General features: G+C 47.9%; 1 protein-coding gene across 2 annotated transcripts; it reads right to left on the reverse strand.

Annotated features, from left to right (window-relative positions):
• Window positions 1–3,612: 3,612 nt before the first annotated feature.
• On the reverse strand, window positions 3,613–11,595 carry PPP1R3B (protein phosphatase 1 regulatory subunit 3B). 2 transcript variants are annotated; one of them, XM_066574523.1, is made up of 3 exons: window positions 11,420–11,595; window positions 9,226–9,311; window positions 3,613–6,225 (listed from the first exon to the last, which is right to left on the reverse strand). In XM_066574523.1, exons 2-3 carry the CDS (start codon window positions 9,258–9,260, stop codon window positions 5,364–5,366), a joined length of 897 nt encoding a protein of 298 aa, XP_066430620.1. In that variant the 5' UTR covers window positions 9,261–9,311; window positions 11,420–11,595; the 3' UTR covers window positions 3,613–5,363. The 2 variants fall into 2 exon arrangements, with proteins under 2 accessions (XP_066430620.1, XP_066430621.1); XM_066574524.1 differs by having other exon boundaries at window positions 11,396–11,595.
• Window positions 11,596–26,447: the final 14,852 nt, after the last annotated feature.

Consider the following 26,447-nt stretch of genomic DNA (forward strand, 5'->3'; position numbering starts at 1 on the left):
TCCCTGAAATTCTTTACATTATCCCACACAGTGAACGTTGTCAGAAGGAATCATTAGGGGACACAGACTACCTTGGGTATAGGTGCTGCCACTGGGAGCTGATGCGAAGTAAACAAAAAGTTAGTCCCTCCTTCCAGTTATATCCCTCCTGCTGGCACTGAACTAAATCCATTTTAGCTTAGTGTCTTGTGGGAGGCTGACCTCCTGCTCTACTGGTCTTCTGTCCTTTAATTACACTGGTCTACAAAAAAATATGAATTTTGTCACAAATGAAGCAAGATGTTGTCTCAATGTAACTTTTTGTGGTGATTTCAAATATACTTTTAGTTTTTTGTTTATCATGCAAGGTTTCTTAGTGACACCCACTTGAAATTTTAGAAAAATGTTTATTTTAATACAGAGGCCAACATGAAAAAAAATGTGGTGGCAGAGGATTTTCTGCTATTGTGCTACATCCCTCTCGAGTGTCCAGAAGTAATCAGCAAGCATACTGGGACTCCATTTGCCTTGGTACTGCTTCTCCATGCTTGAGATATCTTGATGAAACCTCTTACCATGCTCATTGCTAACTGCACCAAGATTGTCTGGAAAGAGATCCAGATGTGAATGGAGGAAATGGATCTTGAGAGACGTTACATCCCAGTGTTTTGTAGGAAAGCAAGAGTTCATTAAGTCACTAGTTTTTGGCCTTGACGTTTCCCAATAAGTTCTAAAAGAATTCCATGCTGCTGCTTCAACTTCATTGAAGAGATCTTCAAAATTCCCATCCTTCAGTAATTCTCAAATTTGTGGTCCAACACATATGCCTTCTTTAATTTTTGCATCACTCATGCAAGGAAATTTTTGCTTTAAATAGGCAAATCCAGCAGCATTTCGATCCATTGCCATGACAAAGTTCTTCATTAATCCCAGTTTAATATCTAATGGTGTTAAATATTTTCAGACTTGACCAGTGGAGGATGTGCAGTCGTTTTAAGTCCTGGAGTAAAGGGGTTCACTGTTTGGTCCGTTCTTTTTGATGTAATGCCTTTCCCTGTCTGCTATCCCACGCACACAGAAAACAACATTTTAAAGTTAGTTGTAGCAGGAGGTATCTGGAATATTTACGAAACCCCTTGGCATATTGGCACAATGTTGTGGACACGATCTGTAGTAAAAAAAAATTGATAGATTACTGTATCTCAATATGTATATACAAAAAATATATAACAAAAATGCTGTCCTGCAAAAACCATGGGTGATAGAAGATTTCTGATTACATTTTTGAATTCAGCAGGTTCCCAAAGCAAGGGGGGTGACCAGTGCTGCATCTGACAGTTACCCCCTCTTCCCAAGAAGATAAAGTGAAATAGAGCGGCGCTATCCGTAGCTGCTGGTCGTGCATGTTACTTTTGTTTTCCCTGCAGTTTAGTCGTCCCTTCGCGGGCTGGGGATCTGGTGTTGGGCCAGCTCTTTTTCAGTCTCCGATGGTGGCTGGCGCAGATGCTTCCTGCTGGGCTAGCAATAACCCTAGCCCTTGGTGTATAGGCTAGGACTAGAAGCTGGGCACATGGGCAAGGAGTAAAACTTGCCCCTCTCCACACAATTTCTCTATAGGCCATCTCTCCTGGCCTTTTGTATATCCTGGAGAGCAGGCTCTAAAGGAGCCCCTGGCTTTTGGGCCTGTACAGGCCATGACTGGAGATGGGTGTTTTAGCCTCTCTGTAGGCAGAGCCACCTCTAGCTGGGTTACACTCTAATCAAGGCCCCCGGCCTGCAGAGGCTACAACCAGAGGCAGGAACTCCTGTCGGTGGTGGCAGAGGGTGAAGTTTTTCTTCTCCCTCCATGGCTCTCTATACGCAGAGCTGCCTCCAGCTGACCTAGGCTTCATGATTAACCAAGATCTGAAAGACTTCTTGTGAATGCTGCAAGTGATCTTCATTTTTAGAGTACACAATTTCATCATCCAGATATGACAAGACTGACTCAAACTTCTTGTGACCTAAACACCTTTCCATCAATCTCTGGAATGTACCCGTGGTATTGCTGGGTCTAAAGGGCATACCGTTTAATTCAAATAAGCCCATGGGGTAGTGAAGGCAGTCTTTTCTCCATCAGCTTCACTCATTGGGACTTGCCAATAGCCACTGGTCAGATCAAGGGTAGAGAAATATGTAGCTGTACCCAGGGCAGTTAAGGACTCCTATGTGTGGTAACAGATAAGCATCTGTGTGTTGTTTATGATAATTGCCACAGTCTTGCTTCTTTACGAGCCCAATAGGTGCTTCCCAGGGACTATAGCTTTCCCCAATTATCTGGTTCTCTTATCATTGCCTTCACGTGACGATATTACAAAGGGGAGTATCGGATGCTACCTCTCTTTAATTGGCATGATAGTTAGTGGGCATTGTGTGGGAGATGCCCTTCACTGCAGAAATCCATACTATGGTGACTAAAGGCAGACTGTTTCTCCATGGCCACATCTCCCACCCCCTTGAATTTGGGTATCAGAGTTCTGATTATCTGCTATGTGAAGATCATTTGGCCAAGATGGGGAACTGCACGGGTCTGACTGGATTTGCAGGTCCCCTGCTGGACACCATTTTCCTCACTGTCTAGCACCACCACTTGAGCAATGGCCATGTATTTTTTTTTTTAGCTGAATAGGAACATTGCTAGTGTTTATCAGGCAAATTGGGACTCTCATCAGTTATGGTGACCAGGCTTCTAGCAGCCATCAAGAAAGGATGTCCCTCAGCGTATGGGCTCAACTAGCGCCTCATACGCACATCCATCTAAACCAGGCCGTGTCTGGCACCTCAGAACAAATTCAGACTTATGTAGGCAAGTATAGGGTAATCTAGTATGCTAGGCTGAATGAAGACAATGTCCATCTAGTTCAACCTGCCTCGGCCCCTTGTTCATCCAGAGGAAGGCAAAAAAAAAAAAAAAAGCAAGGGGCAGAAGCGTGTGCGTGCGTGTTAAATTCCTTCCTGACTCCATAATGGCAATCAGAATAATCCCTGGCTTAATCTTTGATATTTCCTACCTGAATATGAGACCCAGAACAACCACCCTGCTGGTCACCTAATGCCTGTATCCTGTAATATCCTTCTGCTCAAGAAGGACGTCTAGTTCCCTCTTAAACTCCTCAATGAATTTTGCCTTCACCACGTCCTCAGGCAGAGAGTTCCACAGTCTCACTGCTCTTACAGTAAAGAACCCCCTTGTGTGTTGTGATGAAACCCGCTTTCTTCTAGACATAGCGGATGCCCTCTTGTAGGGTCGTCTATAGGATTCTCTGATAGACTGTGCAAGTGACTTGAATGCGACAAAGTACATTCCTGTGAGTTACAACCATAACTCAATAAAGATGGAGTCTTACGACAAGAAGTCGGTGTAGCCTTATTCTTACTAAGAATGGCTATCGGGCAGTCCCTGCTGCTCCCTCTCCAAAGTGCTAGACACCATACATTCTAAACTTGTGCATTCACCAGGGTGTGTGTAATATGTGTGATAGAGATAGATATATGCACCTGCTTAAAAAGTTGACAAGTGCCACTGAACAAACGGATATTGTCTGGTGAGTGATGTGTGTAGCGGACAAAGACCTCGTTATCACATTGTTCCTTTAAACACTTCATCTTTATTACAATTCAGTTTAAAAACCATTCTAAAAAATAGACACATTCCAATATTGACTTGTGATTATAAAGTGACGTAGTCCCCGATGACTTGTGTACAAAGTTAGCTTTCTCTTAAAATATGCAGAAACATTAGAAGGCACCGTCTGGTTAGGGCGAGACATCTACACATCCATACAAATACTACAAAATAGGAGCGACTTTCACGTGTCACAGGAGGTGGAGATAAAGCTGGCCATGCATTAGATGAAATTGTAATCCTCTATGGTCACCTCATCACCAACATGTCGTCAGTCAGAGGCAAGAGACCCTGCAGAGAATTCAGATGCCATTTATAAAAGACTGCTTTATTAATTTTTAAAGCACAATTTAAAAAAATTGTGCTAATGTAAAAATGGCAAAAAACCTTAATATTCTGTCCCTTCTAAGACTTGTGCATGCACTCTCAGACTTGTATTGTATAGCGCATGCACAGGACTCTGAAAAGTCAGATTTTCCTGCGCCGTGCCATCTCTGTTGGAGGAACAGCGCTGATCATATATAAAAAGATGCCCAGTGTTCTGTGCTTGCCCAATTCTAATAAGTATTTAAGCAGTAAGAAGATTTTGGGGTGAGATTTAACATCTTGCAAGTCTTTGACCCGTGCCCATGCCAATTTCCCGTAAAAGTGGTGTGGCTGCCCCAAACTCATTTATGTATAGTTTATGCCAGAACCCTATGACAGCTCCAGGTTGGCATAGAGTTCTGTATTGGCACAGCAATTGCCCAATCTATAAAGAGGCATGTGCCTCCTCATACCATAGGCACTAGCAGTGATATATGTAACCGTTTCTGAAACGCTGATCATAATAAAACTCCCCCCTAAAGTGTCTACACCCCTGAGCTTTAGACTAAGTGGACACCAGCATCCACCCAAAAAAAAAAAAAAAAGTATAAAAATATTCAAAAATGCATCAACTGGTAAAATTACACCGAAGGAAACAAGATGCAGAAGTATACATGTGCAAATGTGCAGTGGAAGTTCCAAGATGTCCAAGTTAACCATTTAAGGCACAGATCTTTGTGAGAAGACAAAATGTACAAATCATGTGATGCAAGTACAGATCAGGATCATAAAAGTAGAGCTTTACAGAACCGAGAAGTACCTGAATCTGCCAAATAGAAGGCTTCTATTAAATCCGATCATCAACAGTTAAAACAAACCTAAAACCGTCTGTTACTCCAGCACCACCGAAGTGTCGTAAGAACAGGTGCAGTATATGCGCATAGGGCGGGGCAGTGCAAACAAACTTTTAATAACTCAGTTCCTGCAGACTATAAAATATTTCACCTGAGCAGAATCTGGTGGGATTAACCCAATTACATACTTCGACAGACTTGGAATCCACAGTAAAGCAGAGCCAGTAAGCTTTGGCGCAGCATCCACCACCCAGGCATTCTAGTGGAATGCACATGATAAAAGTCTAAGGAATCAAGACAAGGATGTAACATCATTAAGATTAGCAGCTCTTGGGGGTAATGGAGGGAAATTAGCAGCATTTTATAGCTTTGACCCCATAACTTACACAGGTGGTCCAATTGGGACTTCGTAAAGTTGGCAAAGTCACACTTTACTGGGAGCCAGTTACCATATAGCCTAGTAGAAGTTATGAGTTCCGACCAATGCCATGTTACATCCCAAGCCTAGAGTTGGCCCGGCTCCACTGCAACTTGGGGGTCACTTCTCCGTTTAGGCTATTTTAGTAGTAAGGTCCTTGTTTGTCGAACGCAGAGTAGCTGGACCATTCCGGAAATATACCATGGGAGCACATGGGACTTCCAAATTGGTCTAGAGAAGAACTCGATTCAGCTTCACCGCGAGGGCTCTGAAAGGCCGGGCGCATTATTCTGTAGTTCTGTCCTTTATTGCTGTCCCAGTACGTTTTCCCATTACATTCAAAGCAAATTGCAAATTCTATCCTCTCTTTTGGTTGGAGGTTAGGTGGCAGGGCAATATCAAAGGAGAACGTGTCCCTATCAGAGCCGCCATAAGTGTCTTTAACGTACTGGCATTCGTGATCCATAAAAGTTTGCCAAGAGTTACAAGTCATTCTTATCTTGACACATTTCTGGAAGGCGAGATTCTTGACTTTCACCGTGCCAACAACCGATCGCTCTCTCAGCATACAGTTTTCTAAACACACATAGTCTGTCTGGAGACGGTTCCTAAAATCCAAGTAGTCCGCTGCAGGTTGGGTAAAGGCCAAAACAAGGTGCTCCTTCTCCAAAGTAGTCAGGTTGACGATCTGGTCGATGAGCTTCGTTAGGTTGACAGAGATTTCTAAAGGTTCATCATCATCGTCTTCCGAGTACACCTTTACCATTGTAAGGGCTAAACCCCTGCTGTCCGCAAAGGAAACCCGTTTTTTAACTTTATCCCCCTGGGTTTTTTTTGCTGCGTGCAAGGCTGCGTTGTTTAGCTGGATACATGACCTCAGAGGCCTGAGTGGTTTAGGTTTACTGCACTCCAAGTGGTCTCGCTTCTTGGTTGGCGAACGCAAATAAAACTTCATAGCAATATCCACAGCCATGGCAAGCTTATCTGGGGGGACGTCCAGAACACTAAAGGGAAGAAGGAAGGAAAAAAAAAAAAGGTTTGCCATCAGATTACTAACATAGTATTAAAGGCCAAAAAAAGTGAAGTTTAAAAAACAAAAAAACAAAAACACTGACAGGCTTAACCCCTGGATCACAGGCTTTTATGTGGAGTAGGGAGCGTTTACACGGAACGACAAGCCCACGATCCAGCGACTGTTTAAGCTGACTGAAATTCTCAAGACTTCCACTGACATGTATGCAGCACCTACGAAGCTTTGCAGTCTGTATGGGGACATCTGAGGCCTCAGTGGGCCAGCCCTTCATCCTTACTAGAGGTGCACCACAATTCTTCAACTCTGAGAATGGACACCGCAGTCAGTCAATAAGATCTTCTTATGTTGACTGAAGTGAATGCTGCAGCTATAGCGCTCATCTGCAGCTGCGGTTGCATGTGTGGTGGGATCGGCATATCACACAGCCAACGGGAGAAGAGTTGTAGCACACACATAGTAAACATCTTTACTAATCGTCGCTAATCAATGGCCCACAGACTGGCTCAAGTGCAGATGTCGCCATATACAGACCTGCAGAAACTCATGGGTGCCGTACTGGTGATGTCAGCGGAAGGGAAGTATTAAGAAGATCACCGCCCAATCTCATGATTAAGCCGCATTTTGTTTAGATTCCCCTCCTGTCAGAATAAGCTGCTACTGCCTCCGGTGCTTTCATACAGGAGCGAGGATCTCCGTGAGTGAAGGAATAGAGGGCCAGAGATTACTGCGAATGGAGGCAGGTGAAACAAACATCGAATATAGTTTGTCCAATGGCTGCCTACATTTACACTGGAATCCAGTGAGAACGTGGCTGATGCTCGGCCATGTAAAAGGGCCTTCAGGTACACTCTGCAGTTATGAGAAGCAGATCAATGCATAATAGATGCCTTTAAGCATGGCAGTAAGCCTTAGCAAGGTCTATGGAAGAAGTGAGCAGGATAGCCACCAGCTATTGCATAGCTGTGGCCAGTTTTAAAGGGAAAGTCATCAGAAAGTGACATTCTATAAACCACATTTTCTGGTGACCTTTTTAAATTTTCACAAATTTAAAATACACAAAAAAAGTAAAACATTGTGAAGGTCTTCGAACTTGCTGCTAATCTACTTTCAATAACTTCTCTCCTCTAGTGAAAAGTGTATGGTTTTTTTTCCCAGGCAGCACCAGCTGTCAGTGCCAGGCTACACCGTGGTCTGACCAGTGTAGTGGCTGGCGCAAGTCTCCTGGGACGCCAGCCTGCAGTTTAATCACAAGCACAGCTCCCATTAATTTAAAGGAGCTACATCTGCAAATATGAGTGCCGGTAGCTATATAGAGGGAGCCGCAGATTCTGCTCTGACAGCTGGTGCAGCTTGGAAAGCACCTTTAGTGCTGGACTTGTCTAGGCAACCCCATCCTTAAAAAAAATAAATAAATAATTCAGAAAAAATAAAAAAAGTTAGACAACTACAGCAGAGTCCGTTTTGTTTGTATTACTAGGTACGAGTTGAGGTGCCGTTACACAGCAAAGTTTATCTTCAAGTTTTTGAAGCCAGATACAAAATCATCAAAAGTATGAAGGACAGATCTGTTATCGCACTCCTTATTCTGGCTTATAAGTGTTTCCGATACTTCAATACTGTATTTTTAGTCTATTTCATTCCATTTCCCTTACTTTCTGCCTCCATCTGCTGAGACATGTCCTACCTAGAGCAGCGGGGGAAGGGAAGAGACAACTGTTCTACAGGTTTTCTGGTTCCGAAAAGTGCTTTCTGCCCCTCAAATTACTAACTACGCCAATTTCACAGAGGCGAGTGTGTGATATCAAACCGTGATTCAATCGCCAACATGCGGTTTTCCCACGGATGTGAGGAGTTTTTATATCAAAATTGCCATGCATCACGTCGGGGGAAGTAGCGATCGCCCAACGTGGCTGTCAGCCATGGCGGATGATCAGGGAGTTTCTCTCATTGTTTTCAATGGGAAAACCTGGCATTGCGTGCACCTGGCACACAGTGCGATGCTGCCGCCAGCCCCATTGAGAACAATGGGAGATATAACGTAAGCACACGCAGGAGAGTACATGCGCGATTTGTTACCTGCATTGTGGTGCAGGGGAGAAGAAAAGTAAATTGTGTGTATGACCCCATTCAAAAGAATGGAGTTCGTATTCGTGCGTCTCACAACGCACAAATTTCCCACGATTTTCTCGGCGGCGTGGAAACGGTCTTACGATACCATCCCCTATAGGCAAGAATCTGGACCAAAAGTGTAACATTTGTGCCTGACTGCAGTTGCCCTCAGATATCCTTAAGGCCTCATGTCCACAGGGAAAATCAGGCCCGCCGCGGATTCTCCATGGAGAATCTGCAGCGGGTCCCTCCTGCCCCGCAGACATGAGGGCTGAAAATAAGAATAAACTCACCTGCTGCGGGCCGTATGTGTCTTCCCTTCTTCGCGGCCGGATCTTCTTGCTTCGGCCCGGCAGATGTGCTCGGCCCGCCGGCTGCATGCATCACCGGGCACATCCGCCGGGCCGAAGAAAAAGTTTCCAGCCGCGAAGGAAGGAAGACCTGCATCACCCAGAGAAGGAGATTTTAATTCAGGCGCGGGTCTCCTGTGGATCCAGACGCCTTCCATAGGCTTTAATAGAAGCCTGCAGGAGCTGCACACCTAAATGGAGCATGTCCGGATTTTTTCCTGCACGCGGGACCTGCACCTGCAGGGAAAAAAAATGACATCCGCAGGTATTTGACTACCTGCGGGTGTCCAATGCATCCCTATGGGGTGCGGATCCACCTGCGGGAAAAACGCTGCGGATTTAAAATCTTAATTGTACCGTGGATGAGGCCCAAGAGTCCTTAAAATGGTAACTGCGCAAACTAAATGAAATTCAGCAAAAGCTAAATAAGTTTATAGACATTGACAAGTGGAAAGCAAGCACAGGGGCGCACAAGTGAAGGAGCAGAGACCAAGCCGGGCTGCAGGTTTTACCTGGTTGCACTCATCGGTGAGACAATCCTGGGCATTGATCACACATGGAAACAGTTGACTGCGGGAAGAGCGCAGCAGTCCGTTGTCTGTGGAGAGAAAAAGCGGAAATTAGTACAACACGTATGCAGGAACACACCCCTCGTCTCCTGCTGCTCACTTCTACAGACCGACACTGCCACCTAGTGGAAGCTGTGGGCACTACAAGTACAAGAGCGAAACAAGACAATGTAACAGATCAGACTTTAGAGGTTCTGCGAAGCAGAAGACAACTGACAGCGGGCCGCTGGGGTAGGGGGCTCAGTGCACAGATAGGGGGCAGGGGCTTAGGAAGCAAATCCTGTTTCTGCTTTTAGGGAGTATTCACACGGGAGAATGTGCGTTTTGGTCCGTGAATACACAGCATATAAAACAAATCAAAATACGTGGCTGCCTTCCGTTTTTCTGCCTATAGGGCAGTCTTCCCATGCAATCGTAAAAAGCATTAAAAAAAAATAATAAGACACTCGAGTGAACAAACTTATTGAAATCAATGGGTTCTATTCACTGTGTGGGAGGAGAAACGTTGGCATTTCCCACTGCAGACTCTTCGCTCTATGGGGAGAGACCCCTCAGCAGAATACAGGCTGAAAGCAGCTTTCAAAACCTGCGCCAAAAATGGAGATTTCCATCCTGTGTGAACCCAGCCTTAATCTGCCAGGGTCTGAGGTTTCTCCATTCCCAGCAGTTAGAGCAGGAGCCTGGCTGTCAGTGTAGATGTATGTGCAGGTTTAAAGTCCGTTAGTGATGTCAGAAGAGGGAGGGGAAAAAAAAAAAGGACGCACGCACAGATTTTAGGCATTTAGTGCGGCTCATCACCCATCACAATGTGTGCCATGCAGGTAAGAATTGTGGCAAAGCACGGCAATAGAAATCACTGCGCTTTGCTGCATCCATGTGTGAGAGAGGCCTTATGTAACCAGGTCTAACACCATCAGCTGATCTAGTGGAGTATTGGGAAGACCCAGAAGTAGTCCTTCCATAGATGTACTGGGGATATGTAGGCCCCGCAGCACACCTCATTGATGGAAATCTATGATTACAGCTCAGGAAGGTCTAGACAACTCCATGTACGGACAGAATTACAATATGGCGGGAGGGAAATATCAGCGTCACCCGCTCCCCATTATGAAGGCTCGCTATAGGAGCCCCCACCAATCAGGCTACATTTCTGCTCAGTTTTTGGAGGGCGGAAAGATTTTTTTTCTCCCCAATTTGTTTCACATTCTCTCCTAATACCAGAGCAGAGAGACCGAGACCCTTAGCTCCAGGGTGAGCGCGGGCTGCCACCGCCAGAGGGTCCCCCCTCCCCGCCCCCCAAACCAGGGTGAGCGCGGGCTGCCACCGCCAGAGGGTCCCCCCTCCCCGCCCCCCAAACCAGGGTGAGCGCGGGCTGCCACCGCCAGAGGGTCCCCCCTCCCCGCCCCCCAAACCAGGGTGAGCGCGGGCTGCCACCGCCAGAGGGTCCCCCCTCCCCACCCCCCAAACCAGGGTGAGCGCGGGCTGCCACCGCCAGAGGTCTCCCTCCCCGCCCCCAACCCTGCTGAGCGCGGGCTGCCACCGCCAGAGGTCTCCCTCCCCGCCCCCAACCCTGCTGAGCGCGGGCTGCCACCGCCAGAGGTCTCCCTCCCCGCCCCCAACCCTGCTGAGCGCGGGCTGCCACCGCCAGAGGTCTCCCTCCCCGCCCCCAACCCTGCTGAGCGCGGGCTGCCACCGCCAGAGGTCTCCCTCCCCGCCCCCAACCCTGCTGAGCGCGGGCTGCCACCGCCAGAGGTCTCCCTCCCCGCCCCCAACCCTGCTGAGCGCAGGCTGCCACCGCCAGGGGTCCCCCTTCCCACCCCCCAACCCTGCTGAGCACGGGCTGCCACCGCCAGGGGTCCCCCTTCCCACCCCCCAACCCTGCTGAGCACGGGCTGCAACCGCCAGAGGTCTCCCTCCCCGCCCCCAACCCTGCTGAGCGCGGGCTGCAACCGCCAGAGGTCTCCCTCCCCGCCCCCAACCCTGCTGAGCGCAGGCTGCAACCGCCAGGGGTCTCCCTCCTCGCCCCCCAACCCAGGTGAGCACCCCTGCCTATCAGCTGCCTTCTCCTTCCTGGACTTGACCCACATACTGACAGCTGATAACACAAGCTGACCTCAGGGGGCTCCGCACAGCTTACCGCGGCGTCCCCTCTCTACAGTCCGGGGAAGGCAGCGCTGGAGCGGGGTGGACCGTATAACATGCTGCAGGCAGTGGGGTTCTCCATCCCGGCCACCGCCGCACTCCCGATCTCCTCCAACAACTGAGCGGACTTGTCCAACACTCAGCGCCCTCATTGTTAAAGTAGCCGGCGCTCAGTCCCACGCCCCCCTTCACGTGAACTTGGCTGTTCAGCCAATCACAGTGTCCCCGGCAGAAAGCGCCAACCAATAGGGCTTCAGAAACGGCGAGGTGTGCTCCACGTGATCGTCTGTGCATGCGGCAGACAGAGGGGGCTGTGGGAGGGGCTGAGTGATCCAGACAGGTGTGAGGTGAGGCTGGAGGGCCGCCAGCAGGTGAGGTGACCGCCCGCCGCACGGCTCACTAGAGGGGAGGATCAGGCTGATAGTAACCAGCTTCTCGCTCTCACAGCCCAGTAATGGGGGAGGAAGTCATCCCTCCAAGAGTTATGCTGTTCTGTATACACTCACCGACCATCCCTCCCATAGAAGGTGTATATATATATCTATCACTAGTTAATGACCCCACAGCCAAGCTCCCTCCATGTTTTTTGGTTTTGCGCTGCTTCTTTCAATTATGTGATATCCGTGCCAGTATCCGCTCTGGCAGTATCAGCCATCGTGTTCTTTGGCGCCGGCTCTTCTTCTGCCGCTGATCTGTCCAAGCATTAGGCCTCTTTCACACGGGCTACAAAATCATCCCTACAAAACCATAATGTTTTTATGCTTTAGCAGCCATGGTTCCTGGTCTAATGGACACAGGGAACCCACGGTTTAATGGCTGCTAAAGTATAAAAATCTTAGACTTACCTTTTTTCCTGTTGTTGTTGTGCAGCAGGGTCATCTCCCAGCAGGCTCTTCTTCTTTCTCCGACGAGCCGCCCCCACCTTTGGAAATCCGCGCATGCGCAGAAGATAGGTGCCCTCTGACAGGAGTCAGGACGGCCCGCCTCTCCACTGCGCACACGCAGCACTTGGGAGTTCAGCCAGGACGGACGGGCCGCCCACAGCAAGCACTGCTTGGGATGTGGCGCCCGTCCGTTCACCTCAGAAGTGGCTGACGGACGGAGCAGAGCAGGAAGCAGTCATTTTAACCATTCCAGCTCTGCTTCTAGAAGCCACAGAAGAAGATGCCCGATGGAGGGGACATGCCTGGCGATCGGTCCTGTACAGGCAAGGCAAGTAAAAAAAAAAAATTTTTTAATTTCAGAGCCCCTTTAAGGCTACAAAACATCTCATGTGAAAGAAGCCCTAAGCTTCACATACATACTTTTTGTAGTGATGATTTTGTAGCCCGTGTGAAAGAGACCTGAGTCCAGCCATCTTGTCCTCCGTGAGCCTGAGCCCGGCCATCTTATCCTCCGTGAGCCTGAGCCCGGCCATCTTGTCCTCCGTGAGCCTGAGCCCGGCCATCTTGTCCTCCGTGAGCCTGAGCCCGGCCATCTTGTCCTCCGTGAGCCTGAGCCCGGCCATCTTGTCCTCCGTGAGCCTGAGCCCGGCCATCTTGTCCTCCGTGAGCCTGAGCCCGGCCATCTTGTCCTCCGTGAGCCTGAGCCCGGCCATCTTGTCCTCCGTGAGCCTGAGCCCGGCCATCTTGTCCTCCGTGAGCCTGAGCCTGGTCATCTTGACCTCCGTGAGCTTAAGTCTGGCCATCTTGTCCTCCGTGAGCCTGAGCCTGGCCATCTTGTCCTCTGTGAGCCTGAGCCCGGTCATATTGTCCTCTGTGAGCCTCAGCTCGGTCATCTTGTCCTCTGTGATTCTGAGCTAGGTGATCTTGTCCTTCGTAAGCCTGGTCATTTTGTCCTCCGTGAGCCTGAGCCCGGTCATTTTGTCTTCTCTGTGCCTGAGCCTGACCATCTTGTGTTTTGTGAGACTGAGCCCGGCCATCTTGTCCTCCGCGAGCCTGAGCCCAGCCATCTTGTCCTCTGTGATTCTGAGCTAGGTGATCTTGTCCTTCGTTAGCCCGGCCATCTTGTCCTCTGTGAGCCTGAGCCCGGCCATCTTGTCCTCTGTGAGCCTGAGCCCGGCCATCTTGTTCTCTGTGAGCCTGAACCCGGCTATTTTGTCCTCCATGAGCCTGAGCCTGGTCATCTCGTCCTCCGTGAGCCTGAGCCCGATCATCTTGTACTCTGTGAGCCTAAGCCTGGCCATCTTGTCCTCCGTGAGCCTGAGCCCAGCCATCATCTTGTCCTCCGTGAGCCTGAGCCCAGCCATCTTGTCCTCTATGAGCCTAAGCCTGGCCATCTTGTCCTCCGTGAGCCTGAGCCCAGCCATCTTGTCCTCCATGAGCCTGAGCCCAGCCATCTTGTCCTCTATGAGCCTGAGCCCGGCCATCTTGTCCTCTGTGAGCCTGAGCCCAGCCATCTTGTCCTCTGTGAGCCAGAGCCCGGACATCTTGTCCTCTGTGAGCCAGAGCCCGGCCATCTTGTCCTCCGTGAGCCTGAGCCCGGCCATCTTGTCCTCCGTGAGCCTGAGCCCGGTCATCTTGTCTTCTGTGATCCTAAGCCTGGCCATCTTGTCCTCTGTGAGCCTGAGCCCAGCCATCATCTTGTCCTTCGTGAGCCTGAGCCCGGCCATCTTGTCCTCTATGAGCCTGAGCCCGGCCATCTTGTCCTCTGTGAGCCTGAGCCCGGCCATCTTGTCCTCTGTGAGCCTGAGCCCGGCCATCTTGTCCTCTGTGAGCCTGAGCCCGGCCATCTTGTCCTCTGTGAGCCTGAGCCCGGCCATCTTGTCCTCCGTGAGCCTGAGCCCAGCCATCTTGTCCTCTGTGAGCCTGAGCCCGGCCATCTTGTCCTCCGTGAGCCAGAGCCCGGCCATCTTGTCCTCCGTGAGCCAGAGCCCGGCCATCTTGTCCTCCGTGAGCCAGAGCCCGGTCATCTTGTCCTCCGTGAGCCTGAGCCCGGTCATCTTGTCCTCCAGTGATATATCAGGTCTTATATGATTCAGGACTTCTCTGTTTGTTACTCTCGCCGTCCAGGGTAATTGCAACAGCTTTCACCAGCATGACAGCTCAAACGCATCAATCCTCCTATCAGCTTTCCTTGCAGTCCAGCTTTCACCTCCATACATGGTGTCAGGGCAAACAATGGTTTGCACTATCCTGCATTCAGTTGCTATGCCAATATTTCTACTTTTCCAGATTTTGTCCATGTTTAGCATCGCGCTTTGCCGAAAAGCTATCCTATGTTTTATCTCTGGCATACATTCTCCATCTTGGTCTGTTTTCGCACCAAGGAAGATGATGTCTCACATGCATTCTATGGGCTAGTTGTCAATTTTGATTAGAATTTGGCAATTTTTTGCAGTTGTCCTAATTTTTGTCTTTTTAAAATTCTGGTAGAGTCCCATTTTTTCAGTTTTAGGGCTTTCCCACAGGTGACACGGTGGTCCATGCAATATCGTTGTGTTTTATCACGGCGATACCGCGATTTTGTGGCGCTACAAAGTCGCACGTGGTGCTACAATGTAGCTCGACTTTGTACTACCCCAAAAATAAGCCCTTGTTGCAGAAAAAAAATAATAAATAACTTAAGCTGTCCGGCTGGGGAACCGGGGAGAAGACGGTCCGGAGCCGGACAGCGCCTCTTAGGTAATGTAAGGTAGGGCTTAGTTTAAGGCTTTGACAGTAGGATTTCCTACCTTCAAAATTGCATCACACCGCAGGAAAACCGCATTTTCGTACGATGCGATGCAACAGAAAGAAAGGCTACATAGGGAAACATGGCCTACAAAACCTCACAAGTCGCGTGCATATTGCAAAACACGCAAGGTTTTTGATTGTAATGTCGCAGGCTACAAAACTTCGCAAATGTGAAAGAACCCATAGGAAAGCGTGGGCTTCATATACATGCAATTTATAGCATTGTCGCAACGTGTGAAACAGGCCTTAATCCTACATATCAGCGGCTTCAGACCTGCTTCTGTTTATTCAAGCAGAGTTGTGTCATCCGTGTAACGGAGATTGTTGATGTTTCTGCCACCTATTTTCACCCCGATTTCCAATTCGTCCAGGTCCATTTTACGCATGATCACATCCGCATATAGATTAAACAAGAAGGGTGAGAGGATACAGTCCTGTTGGACACCATTGCTGATCCCAAACCAATCTATGCCCCCATACTGTGTTCTCATAGCGGCTTCTTGATTGATATGAAGTGATTTTATCAGCCTGACTAGATGTGCCGATACACCAGCTCTTGTAGGGGGCGCCATAGATTGTCATGGTTGATGCAGTGAAAAGTCTTGATGTAGTCGATAAAGCACATGTAGATTTTCTTTTGATACACTTGAGCTTTTTCCATGGTCCATCATAGGTTTGCAATATGGTCGCAGGTGCTGTGCCCTTGTCGGAATGCTGCCTGCGCATCAGGGAGTGCCACTTTCACTACTGATCTCAGTCTTTCCTGTATGATTTGAGAAGGATCTTGCTTGCATGTGGAATGAGGGCTATTGTTCGGTAGTTGGAGCAATTCTGGGAGTCACCTTTCTTTGGTAGAGGGATGAAGACAGATTTTTTTCAGTCTTGTGGCCATTGTGCAGATACCCATACTGCCTGGCACAGTGCTATGATGATTTTCACTGGTACTGGCAGCAATAGCACTGCCGGTTAGTTATCTATGCCTGGTCCTTTATTTTTGGATAATTGTTTAATTGCCATAACCACTTCTGACTCCATAATGGGGGTTCCAAGTCCACAGCCTCCACCTCATTCAATGGTCCAGCTACGTGATTGCAGGCATATAGTTCCTCTGTGTATTCCCTCCATCCAGACCATCACACCAGCAGTGGGGGCATTGTGCCACCCCACAGCAAAGTCAAGATTGAGGCGCTCAGCCCGAAGTCTCCAGATATGAACACAGCTGTCACTGAAGACAACCCGTTACATTCTGTAGCAGTCCAGTTTCGTCATTCATGACACCACTGCAAATGGAAGCAATGGTGGTTGGGTGTCAAAGTCATTACATGTTATGGGCCTTGAAACCAAATGTCCTTCAGCCAAGCGCCGGGAAATGGTTCCAACAGGCACAGGGGCCTTTAACAATGTCTCTGGATGGAAGACAACTAAACAGTTGGAGCTGCTCATGCCTTTCAGACATTCAGATGATCCTATCTACTGGTAGTCTCCCGGGAGTGTCCTGAGCCTGATCGCCTTGTGTACATGCCCTCATGCGTCCACTCATCTCAACTCCTCCTAACAGTCTGGTCAGAACAGTCTGGTGGGGGACAATTCATCAATACGACCATCCAGCTTCTTGCTTCCCAATAATGTGCCCCTCTCAGACTCTGGTAATGGGGTGAAATCTCCTCTCTGCATTGTAGAGGCGTCAAGTGGTCAACAAGCTCTACACAAGCGGAAGAAGAGGTCACTACACAGAAGGAGCCTCCGAGAGCCTTTTATAGGCCAAGGAACCACTTTCAGGGTCTCTGGTGACAAGACCGATCATCTAATCACACCACAACTCTAGTCATTTACCGATCTGACTGAGATGGAACTGCATGCTGAGTCTTGTAGCAAAACAACAACTTCTAGGAGCTAGATTTTTTTCACAAAGAATGTAAACAAAGGGATTTTGCATGTCCTATTCTGGTCATTGGGAAAAATCTGGCATATGTATGACCTCACAATGATGCAGCCATGTGGTGTCTGAACTTTTAAATTCCTATTTTGTAACTGTTTTCTCTTAGAAAGTAGATGTAACATCAACTGATCTTCCCTGTGCTATTGGAGAAATAAAAGAATGCACTAATATCACTAACACGGAGGAGGAAAGCACAAATGCTGACCAGTTGCCACTTCCATAGACTTTATAGAGACCAATCCAAATGATTTCTTAGATGAACAAGGTAGGCCTGAACCTTCCACATCTGCCACTGTCTTACCCAAACCATCTGTTAACACAGCTAGAGAAAAGACCCACCATTAGGAAGAAAAAGGTGACTTGCTCTGCAGCTGCCTAAGTGGTCCTCTTGTACTACAGTATAAGTGTTGAAGAAGATGTTGGGGACGTTTTTGCGAGAAGCCTGGGGTCTTATATGAGGATGGTATCGCAGTAGCTGCGGCTGCATACTCGCACAAGCATCCTCATCAAGTCTATCACTCCACCCAACGACCCCCCAAAATGCTTCAAGGCACTTGAGCAGTGGTGAGTCAGCGGCCATGCCATACCAGCCAGCTACATGCCCTCCAGCTCCTCTGGCTCCACACCCTTCTTATTATTGTGCCGATAGGAGTACCCAGCCTGTGGCCTTTTAACAATCCCCTCCTCTTTCTTCCCAGGATGTACCACTTTGCAGGGCTCCTAATTTAGAGCTGGACCCCGCAATCATCCTTTAACCCTCTCATTACTGGGCCATACACTTTGCAACCTATTAGGCACCCCCATCCTATGGTTCAAAGCCATCATCACAGCAGTCCTCTGAACGGTCTACACTTCTCGATGGGTTCACAGACAGGTGCAGGCACACTATAAACAGCAATTGAAACTAAATCAAGCACTTCCGTGGATTTCAAAATAAAAACAGCGTTTTATTTAAATTTCATATATAAAAACATCTTCTAAAATTGTGCTTCTATGTTCACGGCAGACTTCTTATGCACAGCATGAAATAAGTTTTTTGTGTTGTATGAGGGAGGAGGGGGTAATGTTATATACAGAAAGAAGCTGTTTTCCTGAACATAGTCTGGCTGTCATGGACCAGCTCCCTCTAGGGGCATGAAATAGACCACATACAAGTCCCTGAGTCCTAGACCAGATGATCCATGTCTTGTTTGCAGTATCTGTTCCAGCCATTCTTTCACATCCAAAGCACTGTCATAAATTAGTGAAATCTGCAGCAAATTCCTTGGCAATACCCGCACCATTTGATGCAGATTTTCAGTAGGTCACAACTTTCATATACAGGATAATGTTGCACTTAACCTTGTGATTGTTGCAAAATACAGAATCATGTACAATTACGCTGCCTGTCCACAGGCGTTTTTACATTGCGTTCCTCACAGCGATAATCCAGCCGCAGGGAACGCAATGCACGCTTTCCATAGCTTTGACACAGTGCCGTGTCCATGAGGGGAGAATTATAGCGAGCATCCACTCGCAGCCAGCAATTCGCAGCATGCTGCGAATTGCCGCGATTCTCTGTGGTCAGTCTATCTGTCAGATAGGCTGACTGCGGAGATCCGTCTGCAGGCTCCTGCTCCCGGGATACCGTAACGCCTGTGCACAGGCAGCCTTATTGTGTGCAGCTTTTTTCTCTAAGGGTATGTTCATACATCGCGGATTCTGCACTATTTGCATCAGATTTCACCCCTTCAGTTGAAGTAGTGAAATCCACAATGAAAATCTGCATCATACATTGCAATACTGTTTGCATACTTTTTTTCCCCCAGGGAGCATTGCATGGCCTATATAAGACTCCTTACGCCAACTTGTTGCTGTCTTTAACCACTCATATTACCAGGCATCTTCTGCCAGAATACACTGGAGTTGGAGCAGAAGCACTGCTCCGACCCCTGTGTAGCGGCCGGCACTCCTAATTGCAGACGCAGCTCTTATTGAAATCATTGGGAGCTGTGCCTGCAGTTACAAGTGCCACCACTACGGAGGGGTCGGAGCAGTGGCTTCCACTCAGATCCCAGTGTATCCTAGCGGACGCTGCCTGGGTAACCCCTTTAAAGACCTCTCACCCAGCCAACCAGTGCCCTGCTCTGCACTCACAAGGGAAATACACCCCAAAACATGCTGTTGGCAGATGGATGTCTTTTCTTTCTGGAGAAGACTGTAGTTTGGTATATATCCTTAAGAGAGATGAGCAAGCATGCTCGGATAAGGCAGTTACTCGAGCGAACATCACTCTTCTCGAGTAACTGCCTTCTCGTCTGAGCAGGCTCGGGGGGGCAGCGGGGGGGAGAGAGATCTCTCTCACTCTCCCCCCTGCTCTTCCCTGCCGCCCCCCGCTGATCCCCGAGCCTCCTCGGACGAGAAGGCAATTACTCGAGAAGAGCGATGCTTGCTCAAGTAACTGCCTTATCCGAGCGTGCTCACTCATCTCTAATCCTTAGTCATCAGGAAGTTACATTCCAGAGGATGTAGGTACTTTTCCATCCTCTGTTTGCATACTATTTCCATGGCCTGTATATCACTCCCTATGCTAACTTGGTGCTCTCCTCAAGGAGAAACATTATCCCCCTAGACCTAGATTTAGCCTAAAATGAAGAGCTTCATAGAAATAGGCTCTGTAAGATAAAAGATTAGTTATAAATAGAGATGAGCGAGCATACTCGGCCACGCCCCTTTTTTGCCCGAGGGCCGCGATTTTCGAGTACTTCCATACTCGGGCGAAAAGATTCGGGGGGGCGCCGTGGGTGAGTGGGGGGTTGCAGCGGGAGTGGGGGGGGAGAGGGAGAGAGAGAGGGCTCCCCCCTGTTCCCCGCTGCTACCCCCTGCTTCGCCACGCCTCCCCCCGCCCCCCCGCGTGAATCTTTTCACCCGAGTACGGAAGTACTCGAAAATCGCGGTGCTCGATCGAGTAATTACTCGAAACTAGTATATTCGCTCATCTCTAATTATAAATAATACATTATTTACATACTTAAGTCAAAGAAGATTTATTACGTACAGTAAGTGTGTAGCATCTCTAGTATGTGAACTTTGTCATTGCTTTCATGTTGAATCAAAGCATTGGTAATGTCAGACATGGCTAGACTGCATTCAGTTTTGTATCTGCTACTATCCAAACTGCATATATGTGTTATGCAATACAACTATGACCTGGTTTAATAATTAAATACACAAAGATTGGATTCTATTCAATTAGATTTGCAGCAGACTCGAAATCTGTGTAGCAATAAAGAGCATGAAGCCTTCAGCTCCTCATTTAGACTAAAGTCTGATGGGGAAAATAAACAGAACTTCTATCAGTCATTTCTGTAATAGAACATAAATTCTATTACGGGTGGATTTAATTTATAAAGGCCCACTCTTAAAACATACACCAAGTCTAAGGCCTAATGCCCACGGCCATGACAGGCTCCAAAAGCAGAATACCGCAGCGGAGTCCATTACGCGCCCCCCCGAAGACTCCATACTCACCTCTGGATCCACTGCGTAGCTCCCGCATGACACTGCCATATGACGTGCCGGCAGTGTCACATGACATGCCGGCGGTGGACGGGGCGCGTATTCAAGCTATACTTCGGCTGTGCTACAGTGGAAGTATAGCGTGATGGGCGGCTTCCATTGACTACATTGGAAGCTGTCCGCACGTATGCCCGCGGAAAATAGAACATGCTGCGGGTAATTTCACACTTCCGAATTCCGCGGTGGAATTCCGCAGCATGTACATTGAGCTATTAGGTTCGACAGAACCTAATAGCTGCGGTGAAACGCCGCGGATTTCCACCGCGTTTCACGTTGCGGAAGTCTGTCCGTGGGCATTAGCCCTAATGGTGCCTTCACATATGGCAAATTCACTGTAGGCATCCTACAGCAGAAAACCAGCAGCAAATATCTGTAGCATAAGTGGGCATGCTGCAGATTTAGGATTCGCAGATTGTGATATGGAAGGAACTCACACAGGAAAAGAACACATGGTTTCATATGCAAGTGATTTTTCATTTGGACAATGGTCTGCATTTGAAAAATTGCTACATCCTATTCTTGTGTGAGTCTCCCATGACAATAGTAAATATACTGTGTGGTGTCCTGCACACGGGCCAAGTGTGAATCGCAAGCGCATCTCGCATCACCTGTATAAATACATCCTTAGGGCTCATGCTCACGACCATGTTTTCAAGGACTTTCATTGACCCATGCACACTGGCATGTAGACACTGCGTATCAATATGCAAAAGAAATTGGAGCATGCTCTATTCTCTGTGTACTGTGAGGGATTAGCGTTTAGGATCGGTAGCAACCTGGGCATAAGCAGTCAGAGACAGTGACACTTGCGATAAAGTCTTTAGTCCAGGCTTTGCCTGGGTTTATTTCCAAGCAAACAAAGCAAAATACAGGCCTTTACATCAGGCAAACATAAAGTAAATCCTGCTCGTCTGAGCACTTACTATACATGTAGCGTCCCAGTCTACACACTGGTAAAACAAATGGCTCCTGCACACAGCCAGCCAGGACTCTCAGACCTGCAAAGGTCTCAGCTCTCCTCCTGGCCCTGTAGGCCCAGGCTTTATAAGGCCTGGTACCAGCCCCACCTGGTACGTGGGAGTGACCATCCCACCCTTCACTTTGGTCACTCCAGAAAAGCCGGCCCGGATTATGTGGCTTGGAGCCACTTACTTGCTACAACGTGTCAGTAACTTAATGTTACTGACACCATACTGCCGGCTTCCTCCACCGAGCCCAGGCTGCTCGGTGGCACGTACCTGGCCAAGTGCTCCCCAAAGCCGCATGGGAGAGCATCCTAGGTGAAATGTAACGGCCCTCCAGTACTTTGCCGGTCACTGTCTCACAGTACATATGCAGCTCTATACACTTGTATGGGCTGCGTATGTCCGTGCGTGTGTGATTCCCGGGCATGCACAGCGCCACACATGGTCTCTTCCGGGCCAGCAGGGCGTATGGCTGCAAAATGTGTAAAATGTATGTGTTTTCCGCATATAGCCAGGGGCATGAGCCCTCATTCTGTTGTTAAATGGTTAAAGGGGTTGTCCCGCGCCGAAACGGGTTTTTTTTTTTTTAACCCCCCCCCCCCGTTCGGCGCGAGACAACCCCGATGCAGGGGTTAAAAAAGAACACCGGAGATTGCTTACCTGAATCCCCGCGCTCCGGTGACTTCTTACTTACCTGCTGAAGATGGCCGCCGGGATCTTCTTCCTCGGTGGACTGCAGGGCTTCTGTGCGGTCCATTGCCGATTCCAGCCTCCTGATTGGCTGGAATCGGCACGTGACAGGGCGGAGCTACAAGGAGCCGGCATCCAGCACGAGCGGCTCCATTGAGGAAAGAAGAAGACCCGGACTGCGCAAGCGCGGCTAATTTGGCCATTAGACGGCGAAAATTAGTCGGCTCCATGGAAACGAGGACGCTAGCAACGGAGCAGGTAAGTGAAAAACTTCTTATAACTTCTGTATGGCTCATAATGCACAATGTACATTACAAAGTGCATTAATATGGCCATACAGAAGTGTATAGACCCACTTGCTGCCGCGGGACAACCCCTTTAACCCTTTCCAATTCAATTTGTATCCTGGTTTTCCTAGGGGGCTTACTCTTTTTCTGCCATTATACAATGGCACTATATGCTGGCTAAAGCCAGTGCTGCATGAGATGACACATTGGATAGGCTCCGACAGCCGAGAGGCTGGCAATATACAGTAAGAGAACCCCGACGGATGTCTTCGAACATCGGAGCTGTACAGCCTTAAATCATAATGTCTTCAGAGGTCAGACAGTGGATTGGAAAGGGTTAAAGGCAACCAAAACCCTTTCACCCATTAGGCACAATTATTCATCAGCTGTACCGGTCAGTGTTAAGAACCTGGCTGTTGGACTGTTTTTGATTCTGTTTACTATTATCAATATTTGCAGGGTCAAACACTATCAGCTAGACATCGCTCTAAAATCATATGAGCAAGATATAGCGGGACAGATTTATCACTGAAGTAACTATTAAACATTCGCAGCATTTTTGAATTTTTTGGGGGTACTGAAGGCACTTGAATCTTGTCACTAGAAGAGACATTACAGAATGCAGATGTGAACACAGCCTTATGAGCTGCTGCTGATGCTCTTCAGAATTGCCACAATACAGTTCTGTTAGCTTGAATTAAAAAATATCTACATCAGATCCTGTCGTTTACTAGGAGATGACAGGGATTGCCATTCCAAACACTCCTGTATCCTCTCTTCTGTTTATGATCATTGTCGGCAATCCCCTATTCAGAAGGTCTCTAGCGAGTTACCTGATCCAAGCTGTCATAATTACCATGTTAACAGGGCTGATGGTGACCAGCCTGTGACATACAGCACCCAAGGGCAGAACTCAGGGTCACCTTATTTCCAGCTCCACAGATCCTGCGCTTGTGCAAGATGAAGGCCAAATCACACCCAACATGGCCTAGCACGCCCCCACATACTTCGCCGCCAACACTGACCATTTCTGAGAAGTCGGTCAGTCACCTTTGTTCTGCTCACTGTGTGAATATGGGTCTTCCCGGTATCCACCAGCCGAAACACAATTCATACATCTACAGGGTTATGGACTGATTTATTTAGTTTCAGCTCTAACAAAGTTTTAAAGCTTTGTTAAGGCTAGGAATGCTTAGATGAAAATGTACAAAAGGAGTGAATAACAAAAGAAAAAGGAACATATAAAATACACAAAGCAGTATAAAATAAAAAGAAATAAAGTAATAGAAAATACCAGTCTATAAGTTTGATTCAAATATTGCTGGTTGTCGATAGCGCATAGAAAGATTGACAGTCCTGCATCAGATGCAATTCTTGGGTATGACAATGGGCAGGGGACCCTCTTTAGTTTTAAATGCTCTTCGAGACGCACCTTTACCATCCTCCTTGTGATATCATGGAGAGGCCAGTTAAGTAGATGCACAGATGCTCTAGATGGAAACCAAATTTAATATTTTGACCATATTTCCCCAGGAGGTGCTCCAAAGGGAAAACTATGGCCACTATGTTACATCGCATAAAAATTTACCAATAATTAGACTCCAAACACCATATGTTAGGGATTATTAGTCCAGCAGGAGTGCAATTGTCAGGGCTTGAACACACAACCTCTTGTGTTCCAGTCTGCAACTCTCTCTGCTTGGCTATCCAGGATTTGGACAGTTCCTTGCTGAAACCCAGCCTTTTTCTATGTTTCCTTGCGCCTGCTAAATCCACTTCCTGCCTCCTTGTTCTGGTTCTGTCCTGCTACTAATTAGGATTTCCTATATAAGCCTAGCTCTGCCACTCCTTCAGTGCGTGATTATTGTGTTCCACCACCTTGATCAAGCTCCTCTTCCTCTGGCTCCTCTACAAGCATACTGATACCTACTGCTGCTGACCTTTAGCTTTCATTGACTACGCTTCCGTCTCATCCCATTTGTACTACATATTGATACCTCCTGCTGCTGACCTTTGGCTTCCATTGACTACGCTTCCATCTTATCCATTTGTACCGCATACTGTGACTTCCCGATAATGACTCCCGGCTATTCTGACTACTCTCCAGTGACCGGCTCAGCTACTACACCTGCAGCTCCAATCCAGCTTTGGTAAGATGTGACAAGATAATTACGCCCTCTAAAATGGAGTCTGTAGTAGCTACGTTCAGGAAACAAGTCAAAGAGCTGCAAGAGTTCTGGGCCTCCTACCAGGAAAGGGTTGCTGCTATGCAACATGAGATCAAGGGGTTACAGAAGCAACTCGTGGAGATACGCAATTTAGGGCCAGATGTCCGCATGCCATTGCCACCAAAATTTGCTGGAGATCATCGCCAATACCAAGGTTTCTTAAATCAATGCTGGATATATTTCCAGGTGCAGTCCACCTTTTTTTCCAGTGACAGAATGGTGTTTTTCATCATTAACCTCCTCACTGATGAGGCGCTTGCATGGGCCTCGCTGAACATAGAGACTAATAGTAATCTGCTTAACAGCCTTGATGCCTTCACGACCACTATGGGTCAAATTTTTGATGGTCCGAACTGCTGTGCCACAGTCGAAGGGAGGTTACATGGCATAGTTTCATCGCTGGACGATTGATACCACGTGGAATCCAGCTGCACAACAGAGCCAATTTTGTCTGGGATTATCGGAGTGAGTAAATGATGAACTTGCCAGAGTGGAGACTCCTGACAACCTGGAAGACTTCATTCAACTGGGATCCGGATTGACAAGAGACTTTCCGAATGGCGAAAAGAGAGACTGCGGGGTTGGGGTACTAACACCCCTTATTCCTTCAGTCAATCCACATTGAGTCCTCCGCCCAGGACTGAAGTCGCACTAGAACCGATTCAGGTCGATGTCATCCGCAAACCATTTCTATCGCTGAAAAGGAGAGACTCTGTGTTGATAATCTGTGCCTTTATTTTGGAAACTCGGAACATTATTCTTTAAACTATCCAAACAAGTTTCAAAGGACTCTCGCCCTAGCCAACATGAAGGCCACAACCAATCTAGCCATTGCAGAACAAGGGGATGTCACCAAACACACTTTTGCAACGGTAATTGAAAAAAGTGTGAAGACCCTTCCCTCGCTCCACTATTCTGTTCTACCAATAGAGATCTTCAAGGGAAATCAGATGACGTATTGTTCAGCGATGCTGGATTCGGGAGCAGGAGGAAACTTTATGGATTTAAAATTTGCTCTTGACAAAGACATGGCCACCAGACTTAAACCCATGCCAATTGAAATAAAAAATGTGGATGGGTTACCCTTGTTCTCGGCATCTGTCACACAGGAGACAGTCGAACTGGAGCTCCGCATGAAACTGAACCATCAAGAAACGATCAGCTTCCAGCTCATCTCATCACCTAAATTTCCGGTGATTCTCAGGATCCCTTGGTTCTCTGCCCACAATCCCTCTATCAACTGGGATTCAATGACTATTACTTTCCCTTCAGAATTTTGTAAAGAGAATTGCCAGGTAGCACCATGCACCCTTGAACCAGTGCAAGACCCCATGGATGATCAACAGGACTTTGGGAAGTTACTGGTTCATTATCACATGTTCAAGGATGTCTGCAGCAAGAAAGCTGACCAGTTGCCACTTCATTGGCCATATGGTTGTCCTATTGAGCTGCCCCCTGGATCTTCTATTCCATTTGGGCGTATCTACAACCTCTCAAAACCAAAATTAGGGTCCCTTTGGAATCATTTGGATAAGAATCTAAAGAAGGGCTTCATTCGACCATCTTTCCCCTCGGCTGGAACACCCATTTTCTTAATGGAAAAGAAGGACTCTACTCTTCGGCAGTTCATTGACTACAGGAGCTAAACAAGATTACTGTTAAGAATCACTATCCTCTCCTGT

Source organism: Eleutherodactylus coqui, chromosome 7, assembly GCF_035609145.1.
Source record: "Eleutherodactylus coqui strain aEleCoq1 chromosome 7, aEleCoq1.hap1, whole genome shotgun sequence".
NCBI classification, from domain to species: Eukaryota; Metazoa; Chordata; class Amphibia; order Anura; family Eleutherodactylidae; genus Eleutherodactylus; species Eleutherodactylus coqui.

What these genes read in the sequence shown, in the direction of transcription:
- PPP1R3B (XM_066574523.1), bottom strand. Translation starts at nt 9,260, where the DNA reads ATGCCCAGGATTGTCTCACCGATGAGTGCAACCAG. An exon ending in TCACCGATGAGTGCAACCAG is followed by an intron (nt 6,226 to 9,225) that starts GTAAAACCTGCA and finishes TCTTCCCTTTAG; the next exon opens with TGTTCTGGACGTCCCCCCAG.